General features: G+C 44.9%; 1 protein-coding gene across 1 annotated transcript in view; it reads right to left on the reverse strand.

The window, feature by feature from the left end:
- The window catches only part of dner (delta/notch-like EGF repeat containing), a 30966-nt gene extending 16818 nt beyond the window's left edge, over positions 1-14148 (reverse strand). The window contains exon 1 of the mRNA XM_037457424.2: positions 13517-14148. Coding sequence (XP_037313321.2) covers positions 13517-13927 — 411 coding nt within the window. The 5' untranslated portion in view covers positions 13928-14148. The remainder of the gene's footprint in view (positions 1-13516) is intronic.

Genomic DNA, 14148 nt, shown 5'->3' on the forward strand with positions numbered 1-14148 from the left:
CAAAAAACTATTATTCAAAAATGGCATCTTTAAACACCAGTCTGCAGAAGTGCACAAAGGCACAAAGCATCACAGGACACGAGGTGAGGAGCCGATGTGGTCGCTCGGCGGCTTGTCTGAACAATTGTTCTACAGCCCCAACATGTGTTGCCATGGCTACAGTAGCTTGGTAACGCGAGGGCAATTAGCAAACAGTACTATAGAGAGCGTGCGTTTTTTTTTCGTGCCCACGACGTACCAGCTCCAGGCACAAACACACACACACACACACACACACAGTGTATGAATTTGCCTAAAGAGTCTCATCACGCTTCAGAGAGACAATCCATCTTAAAATCCACTTAATGCCTCGTCTGGGCTGTTTATCACCATTTGCCACCCTCTGTCAGAGTGAACCCGCCCCCCCCGCCCCCTCTCCCTCCCCAATAGATACAGATAGCATTTAATAATCCCTCACTCAAAAACACTGGCTCATAAATGGGGGAAATATCTCCGAGAGGAAACCTTGGTTTCGTTACTAGTCCCTCCTGAGGTGACGGGTTCTCGTGGCCTCAGTGCGAGCGGCAGCTTGAGAATGATCCAACAGCAAGATTCATTTGAGGAATATCGTGAATATGCCGTTACATCCGTTCACGTCTCTCAAGACAAACATCAGTGTGAGTTTTCGACCCGAAAAGTTCTGCTCCTTCATCGATTCGGCTCCAACGAGCAAACGGAGTGGGAACGTCTCACTGTGGGCCCTTTGGTGTGGTGCTTTTGCTGTTTCGCCGATTGGAGCTGAGCCCCACTACAACCCACACACACACACACACATTCCCAGTAAGGAACGACTTCACACCGATGAGCGCAGACGTCCTGACAGCCTCCCCCCTTGTCTAGATGACTCGGGGGCGTTACTGCAGTTTAGGATCAGAAGCACTTTATTGCTCCCTGTGGGTTAATTCATTTTTACCCACTTGAATACTTCACTTGATGCCATTCTGAAACATATACACACTTTTTCATTATTGTTATTATGACATAATAAAGCAGTCTGACTTTCAGCCTGGAAGTGTTGACAATGGTCTCGTATTTCATGCATTTAATAATGAGAGATGGTTGAAGTGTGAGGCCTCTGATCTAAACCCATTGTCTTCCTCAGACTGAGCACGTATTTGCAAACCTTTCACTGCCGACTTCAAGGCTACACGGAGAAACTAGAGCATCTCTCTGCACTGCGCAATCTTAGAGCAGCAGAACAAATACGAGAAAATATATGGTAGAAGGGAGAGTACAACACGGGGGCCGTGTACCTTGCAACTCCCACAGCAATAACAACATTATTCTCCCCCAGCTGTGAAAAACACCGCAACAGAACTGCACCACTTTAACAGCCAGGGAGCAAAAAACATGTAATTATGTAATCAATCACACAACAATTAGCTGGGTGAATCAAATTAAACTTCCATATAGCCAGCAGTAATTTGCAATCAAGCTAAAACCAAATATTTAATTCATAACGGCGACAAAATAATACTTTGAGATCATCCCTCAACAGTCAGTTTTCCAACCTGCCGGCTCCCAGGAGGGCTGAGCCCTGGGATGTGATCCAATCACACAGAGAACCCCGAAAGATCCAGAGGAGCATTTCAAACTCCCACCGGTATTTGTAATTAGCTTCTGATCAAGTGAAAGAATGTGCTACTGTGAAAATATCAGCTTTCATTCAGCCTCCGGAACATATGGAAGTACAGCACGCAGTGCGTGGGTACAAGTCCCAGGAAAAGGTTTCACGTTCCCCAAATGCCTTCCCGAATTATGAGAAGGTGACTCGGGGAGAAGTGCACCTAATGAAGCGTTTAACAAAACAATGAAGGCGGAGAGCAAGGATTCAACAAAGCGGAGAAGGGGTTCAGCCAGTAGGGGAGGAGCAAACATGTTCAAATGGTTTATGAAGTATAGTGACTGTAGGCTTTAAAGGAACAATGTTAGTTCTCATACTATGATGCAAGACTGTGGCAAACATTTCTGTCCTTGGCAGAAAAAGTGATGGATGAAAAAGGATGAACAGTTTTAATCTCCGCTCATTTTTTATAATACAAGTCTGATGGAAACCCAGCGGAGCAACTCACCAAGCGTGGCAGGTTTAATTATCCAACCCTACGAATACATTCATAGTTTTGAAGTCTAAAAAAAATTGATTTTAATAATTATTTATATATGTTTGAGGGGCAGGGCTTATAAAAGGGTATACTAATAAAGTATAATAACTGTGTGAACTAGAAAAAGCAGAAGGTTCAGTGTTTTTTTGTTTTTTTTTTACATTTCCAAATTTTAAGCTTCTCCTTCGCCTGCGACCTCATCGACTCAATAATATTCAAAGACGGGTTAATGGGCTGTCTACAGGCTTCGGGTTTAGCGTTTAAGCAATATCCTGTTAGTATCCCAGGGCAGACATTATTGTTACGGTTTATTACACCCTGTCAGTCAGAAAAGCACCCAGCAATGAAACCCCTCATGATCCAAACCACAGAAAACCACTTAAAGACACAACGAGACTTCTTCCTATCTCCATCGCAGCCGCCAACCAACCAGCCGCTGATTTCTTAGGGCGTGCTCCTCAGACTATGTTTGTTGTATTATTCGGGACGGTGGTTACTTTTACAACAACCCTCTCTGTCACAGTTGTCAAAATTGAGACATTATTTTTGGCAAAAGCAGGAGAAAAGAGACAGACACTCATCTTCCCATAGAGCCAAACGGGAATAATCATCAAGGTTTCATTAATGCTCTCGTCATATGAAGGACCAACAGATCTATTTTAGGGACTGCGCCTTAGATTGGAGGAAACACTACTGTGTCTTTATGTCTTTAGGCTTCTGCCTCTTTAGTGCAAAGCAAACAGACATGAGTGACAAAGAGAGTGACAGCTGTCGTGTCGTTTGAAGAGAAAAAGGGCTGCTTGGATATAATTTTCAAAAGTCCCAGCTACTACAAGCGCAATTTAGAAGCAACAGATAAAATCTGTTCTGTAGATTTTTCTGTAGTTTAAACAGGAAAATAAAACAATTAGTTGAATGAACACAAGACAACTATTTTGATTAGGGTTCCCTTACTAATCTTATTTTAAAAAAGGGTTATTTGTTTGAACCATCCATACTTATATGGACCGAGCCTTTCAGATATGGTGAAAGTATAACATTGCTTAATATAACCAACAATGGACAAAAGGGCCACTTTTAGAGGAAACCCCTCCATGTTTACAAGGTACTTCTGCCCATGAAATATGACAATGAAACAAAGGCAAATTCACATTGTTAAACTTCTTCAGATAATGTGTCATACAGATAGATCAAGATAGAGAGAAATCATTTTTTTCCCGGTTTTTCACTAATTTTATTATATCCTACTAAACCTAAAAATCTCAAACGTTCATTTTTCTTTCACTTAAGACATTCAAGACATTTTGTTTAAGCAATCCCGTATATCTCACAGAAAAGGGTCTTGATATTTGTGCCTCATAATAAGCTCATTATTAGTGTGCGACGGCTACACTTGATCTGATTTTTAGCTTTTTGACGTTGAACTCCCGTTACGTTTATGCAGCCCGTAGGGCGGCTTCATCTGACACATTATTTCTCACAGCGAAGCCTCGGGCAGAAAGGTGGATTCCAATCATTCCCTCACTGCTAAGAGCTGCTCGCTGAGGGCACTGAACAGCCTCGCTCAGGGTTACTTACTCACTAGCCGCATGTAGACGAAGAATTTACACCCTAAACCAGATTTCCCTGTAAGGTTTCTTTGATAAAGTGACTATAGGCGTGCTCATTATTGCACCGGACCGAGGCGTGTGATCGATATGGTGGTCTCACATTAGTCCTACGTTTTCCAAAACAATATACACCAAATCGTTCTGCGGTAAATAATCTGCAACCATCTGCTTCATATTCATCCAAGTTGTCATATCATCCGGTAACACTGGACGATGGTTTTGTCGTAGCCAGAAAAGTGTGTTTTTGTCAGCAAGCCTTTAATGTTATCTATTTCTGCACATCAAAGTGTCCACCCCCCCTCCCAAACTTCCCCATCATTTCCCGGCCCAGTGGCTTCAAAGAGAAACTCCTCTTTCAAAATGTGGATCTGTGAAGCCTCCACAAACATTGCTGGGCACCTCGATAGATATTCATCCTGCCTTGATGCAAAAATAGATATAAATGGATGGGCGGCGGCGGTAGAAACATGCTAATGAGGTGAGCCAGCACTTGGCGCTGATAATTTCCCATTTAAATAATATAATACACATCTTCCTATCCCAGCCATCTTCGTATTTTGCTGCCGTTTCATTTTGCCTGTCACTCAAAAGCCAACACGTAGCAGGAGAACACTTCTCGAGGGCCCTCCTGCTGTCATCAAACAAATTACACCTAATAACCCCCCCCCCCCCGTGATTGCTCAATACCATCCCTCAATAGACATTTTACCTCTCAACTCTGCAAAATAAATAGACGTAAAGATAAGGGGGCTGAGTGCTGCGAGGCTCTATTTATACCCTTCCAAGTGGCTGCAGGGGACTTGAACGTCTCTTCGCTGGGACTCAGTCATCTGTCTTCTTATTCTGTCAGACGAGGACTAAAATGGATCAGGAGCTTTCAGGCTCATTGTGAATTCACCAGAAGCCTGCAGCAGAAGCTCTGACAGATAGAGTTATTTTGTTTTTGTTTGGTACCACACCATGCAGCTTTTTCACCTTACAATGACAACGGATCCGTCTGTCGGTTCTTCACAACGCTCCAGTTATTCTGGATTAGCTGGGAGTATCGACTCGGTGTCAGTGTTGAGAGTACAATATTTTGGCTGTCACTAGTAGAACAGACTGCATCACTTGATAGATTAGGCACTTTAGTTCAGAGTGAAATATCGCATTGCTATTCAGACTTCTCCTACCCTAAATTTTGTTTGGACAAAGGGCACATGACGTGAAAAAATGAAATTTTTCTTCATAAACAGACCGTAACAAAGATTTATATCGACGTAACCTTGCCATCTGTCCATTTCTTATTACTTTAACAGAATGTGTTTCCATTTGAAAACACAGTGAGCTAACATGGCTTTAAATCTCAAAGAAACGTCTGGTACGCCGCAGCCACAGCCAAGGCCAAGGCCAAGGGCAGGCTGCAGCGCATCACCCGCCCTGCTGAGAGGGCGATTGGCTGCAATTTGCCAACCTTGCACAGCTGTTCACTCAAAGGACCCCAAGGCAAGCACGGAGGATTGCAGCCGTCCCCTCTCACGCTGGAAATGAACCGTTGGGGCCCCTTCCCTCTGGCAGGAGGCTACGGTCCAATAGGGATGAGACGCCAGTAGTTGGACTCATCAACGACTCTGTCTCCCACATTCTGCATTCCAGGACCATTTTGCATATCCTCTATATACATTGGACACTATTGTAAGTTACTTTATTTTCCTCCTAAATGATGTCTCATCTTTTTTTTTTTGCATAGTGTTGTCTATTTATTGTTTGCACCAACAAGTCAAATTCCTTGTATGTGCAACGTATTTGGCTGTACGTTTATACATACACTGATACATTATATATCAAGGGCATTGCAGTAATAACTCCACTAGGTCAGCAGCTGTAGCTTCGCTCTGCAGCCTTTTCTAAAACATTAAATCAGACGCAGAACACTTAATGATTTGGATGGAAGCCCTCCTCCTTGGCTTTTAAGCTGTCTCTCCGTATGGCATGCTGTTTCATCATTACTTTGTGCATAAAAAGTTACTTCCCACTGTGATCCATCTTACCGAGAAACAGGAGCATTAGTTGTGACACATTAAAGTGGATTTAGAGTAACGGGTTGGGATATGGATCTGGATTTGCTGGACCAAATTAAAATATATAAAACACTGTAACGCAGTAAAATAGTCTCTCTGTCTCCGGCTGGTACAGATGGATGTCATTCTGTGACGGTGATCTCTTCCCTCTGACCTACATACACGGAAGGTTCCTTGAAAAACAACGAATCCACTTAATAAAATAAAAAAAAGGTGACGCCTACTGCTGACACAATTCAATCGGGCGCCGACCTAATTGTAATATCTGGAACTAAAACTAAGATATGAGGTGACTTGAGGCTTTTGCCGTGGCTGAAAATGTTTCAGGTTACGTTACAAACTTTTTCAAAACAGTATGTGGCAGAAAATCAAAGCTCCGTCTCAGGCTGGGTCTGGAGCTGGTGACGCTGCCACAGGGAATCAGTCACTGAAGCACCAGAAGTGGAACAGCCTGCGCCCATTGTGACCTGGAAATCTGTAAATTAGAACCGTTCACTTTACCTGACATTGGTTAACAGCACCAGAGCGGATGCTCACAGGAATTATTCTGTGAGGAACCAGCTTGTAGGAGCGAGAAGTCAGGACTCCTACGACTCCTCAGTGTGCTCAATGTGGGGCCACCATTTGTTCTGCTCCTGTCTGAATGAAGGTGGAAGTGGATCTCATCTTCTGCTCGGTGTTACGTATTCTTCCCCAGTTGATCTTTTGCCCCCCCCCCCCCCCCACCACCACCACCCTTTTTGGCTCTGTTCTGTTGCTAGGGCAACCCGGGAAGAGGAAAGGGGGCGCAACGAGGAAAGCTGGTGCTGTGAGTAGGAGGCGACAGCGGACGTGTATCATCGCTGTCTTCCCACCGGCTCTGTCCCCGGAGAAGGAAGAGAATGTTTTTTGGAGCCACTGGCCTAAACACTGCTTTTGAGCCGCACCGCCTACATGAGCCTGTTCCACGGCAGGAGGAGGGAGAGGGATGTTCTCGATCCACAATACCGAATATGATTCATTTTCCTGAACAGAGTTTACTGGTTAATTTCATGATGGATGCGAGTCGGATTAAATGTAGAGATGTTAATGTTGTAATAGGCTGAAGCCATTGCTCGCTGAAGCTTATTTCAAGGAAATTGTTGCCATTATGGACAGATTTAATGAAAAAAACTATACAACAATGTGTTGAGGAATGGGAGACTCTCTAAATATATTCTGACTTCCCAAATCATCACCAAACCCAATTTGTTCCAACTAATGACGTTCTTGTCAATTATTTTAGATAACGGCCCAGTCACATCGGACAACAGTTGGGCACTGTCGTTTATATTAATAAACATTATTCAAATAGAGGAAAAATTAGAACTATTGTCAGCCGCAGATTAACACAAAAAAAAGAGTTTAAAAGACAAGTGTGACGAAAAAAAGCCTCGTTTCTAAAACGAGGTTTTGCTGCTTTTGCTGTGAACAGAGGGTCAATGTTGTGTAAGAGCCCGCTCCCTCCATCGGCACACAGCGATTGATTGCTGATCACAGACGATTGATGTGAGCCGAGCGGATGAATCACTTACTTTCTGTCCATACGTACTGTACATGAGCCTGGGTCACTTCCACTGGCAGACAGGCCCAGCGGCTAATACCAGCTAATCTCTGTGTCTGACGCAGGAGGCTGCTGACGGGCCCCGCTCTGCTGGTCCTGATGGGATATTTTGGGGCGATTAAGCTGGCACTCATTGTGTGCAAAGATGTTCACAACCACACACACACACACACACACATATATATATATATATATATATATATATATATATATATATATACTTACACCACATTCTGGCATTTCTCCTGGTTGGCTTCATTAAATCACATATTGTCAAATCAACTTAACTGACAATGTGTGTGTGTGTGTGTGTGTGTGTGTGTGTGTGTGTGTGTGTGTGTGTGAGAGAGAGAGAAAGGAGAGGGTTCTGCGTCTTGTACTGAGTCACCGTCTTTTAGAGGGAAGAAGGGCATCAGAGCAAAGGATTATGCGCACACCAAATCTGCTGCCAGCCCCTCCTCCAGAACACACACACACTCGGTTTGGATCTCTGTCTGCTGGATTTGTGTTTCCTCCAACACTAAGTAGCGATCTGTGCGATCTAGCCACAAGCGAGGAAGGGTAAACAAGTCTCTCCTGCAAAGTTCTCTTCTCTATTACTTAGCTGTGATTCTGAGGAGGCTTTTATGCTGAAGTCTAAAGAGGAGGCAGTGACTGTAGTGTATAATAATAAAAATTATTACTTCATTTCAAGAACAGTGTTAATAAGGGTTTAATAGGATGGAAATAGGCAAAAAATAAAACTATTTTTCACTTTAAGCATCTGTGAGGTTGAACATGGGGGAGACAAACATTACTCTCAAACAACTCTCTGTAAGAAGTCATCAACCAGCCGAGACTCTCCATGAACTGTCCTCAAAGCAAGTCTGACTACATCCCCGGTGACTCATGTCCGACTACACAACACCACATTGATGTGTTATTGAACAGTTCTGGGCGTAAAAAAAGGTGATTCAACACCAAAGCGACATTTGAGTACAGGAGGGCAGCTCAGAATGAACCACACACACACGACGGGAAGACTGACAGGATTCAACTACATGGGAATTTTTGCATTTATAAATAGCAGTTTTAATCCATGCAAGAATATTTGCAGATTTCTTTTTTTGTTGTCACAGCAGAGGTTTATTAACGGGGGGTGAACGGCTGCCGCGTTACAGCCTCTCTGCTCTTTTTTTTTATGGTGAACACTCTGTTAAAGATAGAAATAGCAATGAGGGCAGACAAAAAGCAATAAAAAAAATGTAATGACTTCTACTCCATCCAGGGCAGAGAGGGGGAAGTTTACCCTCAATGAGAATGAAAGAGCCAATGACACAAAGATAAGAGCTCTGCTTTATGATGACTGGCAGAAAATGTATTGGACTGGATTAAGTAAACCAAAAATAAAGAAGTAGGAGTCTGATGGTTTTCAACATTGTTGCCTGGTGTGTAATATTTGTGTGTGTTGTTTTATAGATGAATACGTGTGCATTACTCTTGAGGGAGTGGTGGACGAAGTACGCAGACACCACAGTGCAAAAAAAAAAACCTCAAAATGACCTTTTTCAGAATCAAGCATATCATATTACTGGATTCTAATCATTGGTAGATTAATGGGCGTATCATGTTAATTTTAAGAATAGTCATTGGATCCCCAAATCCAGGAAGATTCATCCTCTGAGGACCACGAATGTCCATCGGCTACAAAAAGTTAACCTCCATCATCCAACCATCCGATATCGTTGGCTCAAACCATCTCCTCTTTCATCCATATGCATCGGGCCCCACCAACCCGTCACGCAGGGCCCTCAGCGCGGGCTCTCCCCCCCCCCTCTCCAGATCAAAAGGCCAGGTGATGTGTGATATGGAAATATCCCAAACGATGGGCCCCCGAGCGCTCCTGCTCAAAAGGCAACCACATCTGAGGACATCAACATGAATAGTGAGAAGTCGGTGATAATAGCTCAAAGGGCTCTCGCTGATTGGTAGCTGCTGTATCAAAGGTGCCGGCAGAGTTATAAGCAGCCTGTTAAACAAAGTGACATCCGTGCTTTCATCAAAACGTCTGTCACTGATTACATGTGGATGTAGGCCGTTTTAAGTGATGCAACAGTTTGCAGATGTTTAACGGCTATTTTTTCCAAATGCTATATAGAGGGGGGGGGGGTTTCAAGAGGATGAGCTATTTCTTCTTTGGACGCTTTTCACGAGGCGAAATGTCAACGAGATAACTCGTTATCTCATCAAAACACATTTTCCCTCATCCTCTCCCGGGGGCAGCAAATTCAAACAGATATTGACAATAATATTGGGTGCGTTTTGTTGTGGGATGTGAGGAGCGTTGCAGCCTCTAGGAGCTGCTGGTGGGGCTTCGTTCGGTTTCCATTGTACAAACAGGGAATTCATATCAGCATAGCGGAGGGCTCTAAACGCAGTTAATTATCAGAGGCAAATACGCCTTGAACGCCCACGCAGATACACAAGAGGGGCGCAAAAGAGAGTTAGGGTTGAAAAGAAGTAAAGAGAGGTTATGTTGGAAGAAGTGACGGGACGTCACCACGGCGTGACATGTGACGCATTCCTCTCGTCTCAACAGTGGCCGACTCCCTCGATGAATTGGCCCTTATTTGTTTATTTATTGATCTATTTGTTTGTTTATTTTAGTTTACCCATGTTGCTTAATTCAATTTTACAACTTTGACATTTTAATACCACAACAATGATGTCATTATTTCAACACCGACTCAATTAGGCTACTAGTCTGTTGACAGAAAGTTAATCAGCAGCAAATTTGACTAATTCAATTAATTTGTATTGTCTATTTTGTATTTTTGTTTTTTAACAACATTGATTATTGATGAAAATAATCATTTGTTGCGAAACTTGATTTGCAAAACACCAACTAAGGGAATACAGATGATCACCTGAACATTATTAAGTTCATATGAAGTGCTTCAATAGAAAAGACTAGCTATTAAAAAAAGACTATATATGCATATGATATTCTATATCAAGAGGAGTCCACACACACACACACACACGCACACACACACACACACACACACACACATACACCCTCTGACTAACAAGACCAGGATATCAAAGAGACCGAAGGCTGGCAATGAGCTTTGAGCTCGGCTTAATTGGATGCGGCTCAGGCTGTATCTGTTGTAGCAGGGTGAACAGCCCTGGGAGACAACAGCTGACCGCTACATGCACACGCACACACACATGCACACACACAGCCTTTTCTCAAACTGAAAATGTTATTTGGTTGTAGGTCTTTCACTGGTGCGTTGTCAACATACTGTCACCTGTTAAACTGAAAGACAGAAGCCATTTTCTCAACATATTTATCCTGCATATGGTGGCACAGATATATCTGACAAACTAGGTGACACTCAAGGGAATAGTTGACGAGACCCGGGATAGGGTTAATATAGCTAAAATCTCAATGTATCATTTTCATTATTCTATTTTTTTTTTACAATTAACTGATAACATCTCACGTCTATGTACAGCTTGAGCCAATTCATTATTTTATCTTAGCATAAAGACGGGAAGCTAGGACTTTACAACAAAGTAATGGTGATAATCTAAAATAACTCGGTGGCTTCATGACAGATGGCTGTTTTGTGTTCCCACAGAATCATTGTGTTGTAGAGCAAGTTACCAAATCCATCAGGGAGCACAACAGGCCTTTCAATAATGAATAAGCCAGAGGCTGCGAAGCTAATAACTCAGACAAAGGCCACTGGTTGTGAATTCCAACGGGGACAGCTTACAGGCTGTCATCCAGGAAAAGGTGCAGGATTATAATAAAACTGAGTCTAACAAGTAGAGTGGGTTTGTTGTCCCCTGGTGCTGTCGTTTGCAATAGCTGCCATGACACCTTCAGCCCGGAAATAGGAAAACACTGGTTTGAAACTGGTTTGGTTTCTGCTTGAATCCTGCTGTGTGTGTGTGTGTGTCTTTCACAGTATTATCTGCCATTTCTTCACCAAGACCCCCAAACCAGGACTTTTCCCTCTTCCACACTAATGTCTCCTGCTTCTTCACCGCCATCTCTTTCTTCCATCTCTCCTCCTCCTCCTCCTCCTTTGTCCCTGGACCATCTGCGCCTCTGCAGAGGCAAGCAGCACCGCGCTCTGCCAATCAGGTCATTCACCAAAATCTCAATTGACTGCTGCTCCAGTTTCCATGGAGAAGAAACAAGCAGCAGGAGGGCAGCGAGGCAAAAAAAAAAAAGCCAAATGATTCTCCCTCCAGCCCGGCACTGGGTCGCTTTCGGACCTGATATTTGACGCATGGAAGGTTTTAGAGCTGGGCAGGATGGTGTCATCTCAGGAGTGTACAGCAGGAGAGAATTGTTGGCAAGGTGGTGCGACAGCAGCATCGTCCTTGGAGATTTGAGTGGGAACAGAGCGCAGTAAAGTGAAGCGGGCTGCAGAGGTAACAAACTGCAGCTCTGCTTTCTATTCTGAGACGTGGAACCAGGACATCCAAGGAGACAGCGATCAGGCCCCCCCGCTGATGCTTCCAACGCAGCGGGCTCGCCTGTACGCAGCTCCCATCGACTCCCAGACGACATGGCCATGCGTGCACGGGATGGGCAAACGTGCCCGGCGCGCATCCACATGTACGCAGGGGAGGGGGGTGCGGCTGCCACCTGTTGGTGATCCTGCTAATGTTCGCCCAGTCACCTTGGCGCTTCCCTCCGTGATGCTGCAGCAGCAGACTCATTTCTCCTCTGTGATGCTGGCGGATGCTCGCTGTCACCCCAGCGCGTGACTCATAGGGACTGAGCCCAATGCCACAGTGCACGTACTGTAAAGCTCAAATGAATTACAGGCAACTCAGTTTATGCGGAGATCACTGTGCTGAATTGACATGTTTCGGAACTTCAAATGTCCTTGAATAGATGGAAGTGTAAAAAAAAAAACGACGCAGAAGGAAAAACACATCATCTGACATGGAGTAAGAGATAAAAGCTCAAACTAATTGAAACCCTCCTGCCGGTCTAATACTTTATTATCAGCCATAACCATTCATTTCTTTTGTCTGTGGACTCTGGAGCACAGAGGGGAAAAAATAAAGATCTGCAGTAAATCTGCATTCCGCAGACTTCCATAAAAAGAAAATCATTTTTTTAATTGGTAAACCAAATTTAAACCTCAAGAAGGTAAGCAAGAACAAAAAAAAAAGCCTAAGTAGAGCTTTGATGCTCAAATCTATTTTGAGCATCAAACGAGCCGATGCTGAACTGATGATATGATGCAGAATGGTATTAAAAGAGACAGAGTTGCTGCGCTGCTTCAACCAGACGGACAGAATAACTTGTTGTGGAACCTGCAAAGAACACTCATTCATGAATGTCCAGATGTTCCAATAATGAAATGCAGTGTGGAGAAGGGTCCTTTGGCCTTCTCCCAGATGTTAACAGATTCCCCCACGGTACAAATGATTAGATAATGCGCATTAGGAATACATTTTACATCCCCACAAGATTTACTCGGACTTTATACTTCTTTGGTTTGCACAGATGGAGAAAAAAAAAATAACTTGGAGACGTCAAGAATACGTAACAGCTCACACAGTATACGCACTCACACACACGCGAATCTACGGCTCTCACTCGCATCCCACTGCAGCTGCTCTTCCCGCCTGTTGCCACAGCAACGCAGCACTCGTGTGCGTGTCTCGGTGACAGCACATGCTCCCATTAAAAAAAATAAAAACATCCAAGGACCAGGAGCCAGAACGCTCGCACGCATGCCGTCATCTACTGTACGACTCGCATGCAAATCCAAACCCAGCAGGATTATCCGACACACACACATAAACACACACACACACACACACACACACACACACACACACACACACACACACACACACACACACACACACACACACACACACACACACACACATAAACAACATCCAAGTTGATCCCCTCGGGATAATGATAATGAATAATGAATAATGACGTGCTCAAAACACATGGAACCACCCTTTCATCTGCTCTTCTTCACTCCAAAACTTAATCAGCATCTGTCCTCCGGAGCAACAAACCACAGGACAAGATCACACACACACACACACACACACACACACACACACACACATAAACCTCCACACCTCACAGTTGCGTCCGGTGAAGCCCTGGATGCAGGTACAGGTGTACTCCCAGGTGTCCTCCGGCCCGTCGGCCAACGGCAGCACCAGGCAGAACCCCCCGTTGAGGCAGGGTCTCCCCTGGCAGTGGTCCGGGCGGGAAGAGGCCCGGGTCGGGGCGGGCTCCGCCGGGGACGGAGTGTCCGGAGCCAGCTGGAAGGCGGAGGGCACGGCCCCGATGCTGCCGCCGCTGCCGCCGCCGACGAGCAGCAGGAGGAGGAGGAGGAGGAGGAGGAGGTGGTGGAGGAGAAGCGGGAAGCTCCGGGCGACCCGTGCGGGACAGCAGGGGGCCGCCGGCACGCCGCGCGCGCTCGTCCTCATGCTCGCGGTTCCTGTCCTTCTTCTTCGGTTTGAACCCAAGCAGCTGCCGTTCATGCAGCAGCTGAGAAGTGTGTGATAGCGAGTGATAGTGAGTGGGGGGGGTGAGAGAGTGAGAGTGAGAGAGAGAGAGAGAGAGAGAAGGAGGAGGAGGAAGAGGAGGCTGTGGAGCCTCGGCTGTGGGGAGGCAGAATGAGAGCTGAGACCCGGCTGATGGTGTGGAGGCTGAGGGAGAGAAGGTTGGGATGCGAGAGGAGAAAGGGGAGGGTGTTCTGTCT

Source organism: Pungitius pungitius, chromosome 3, assembly GCF_949316345.1.
Source record: "Pungitius pungitius chromosome 3, fPunPun2.1, whole genome shotgun sequence".
Classification (NCBI taxonomy): Eukaryota; Metazoa; Chordata; class Actinopteri; order Perciformes; family Gasterosteidae; genus Pungitius; species Pungitius pungitius.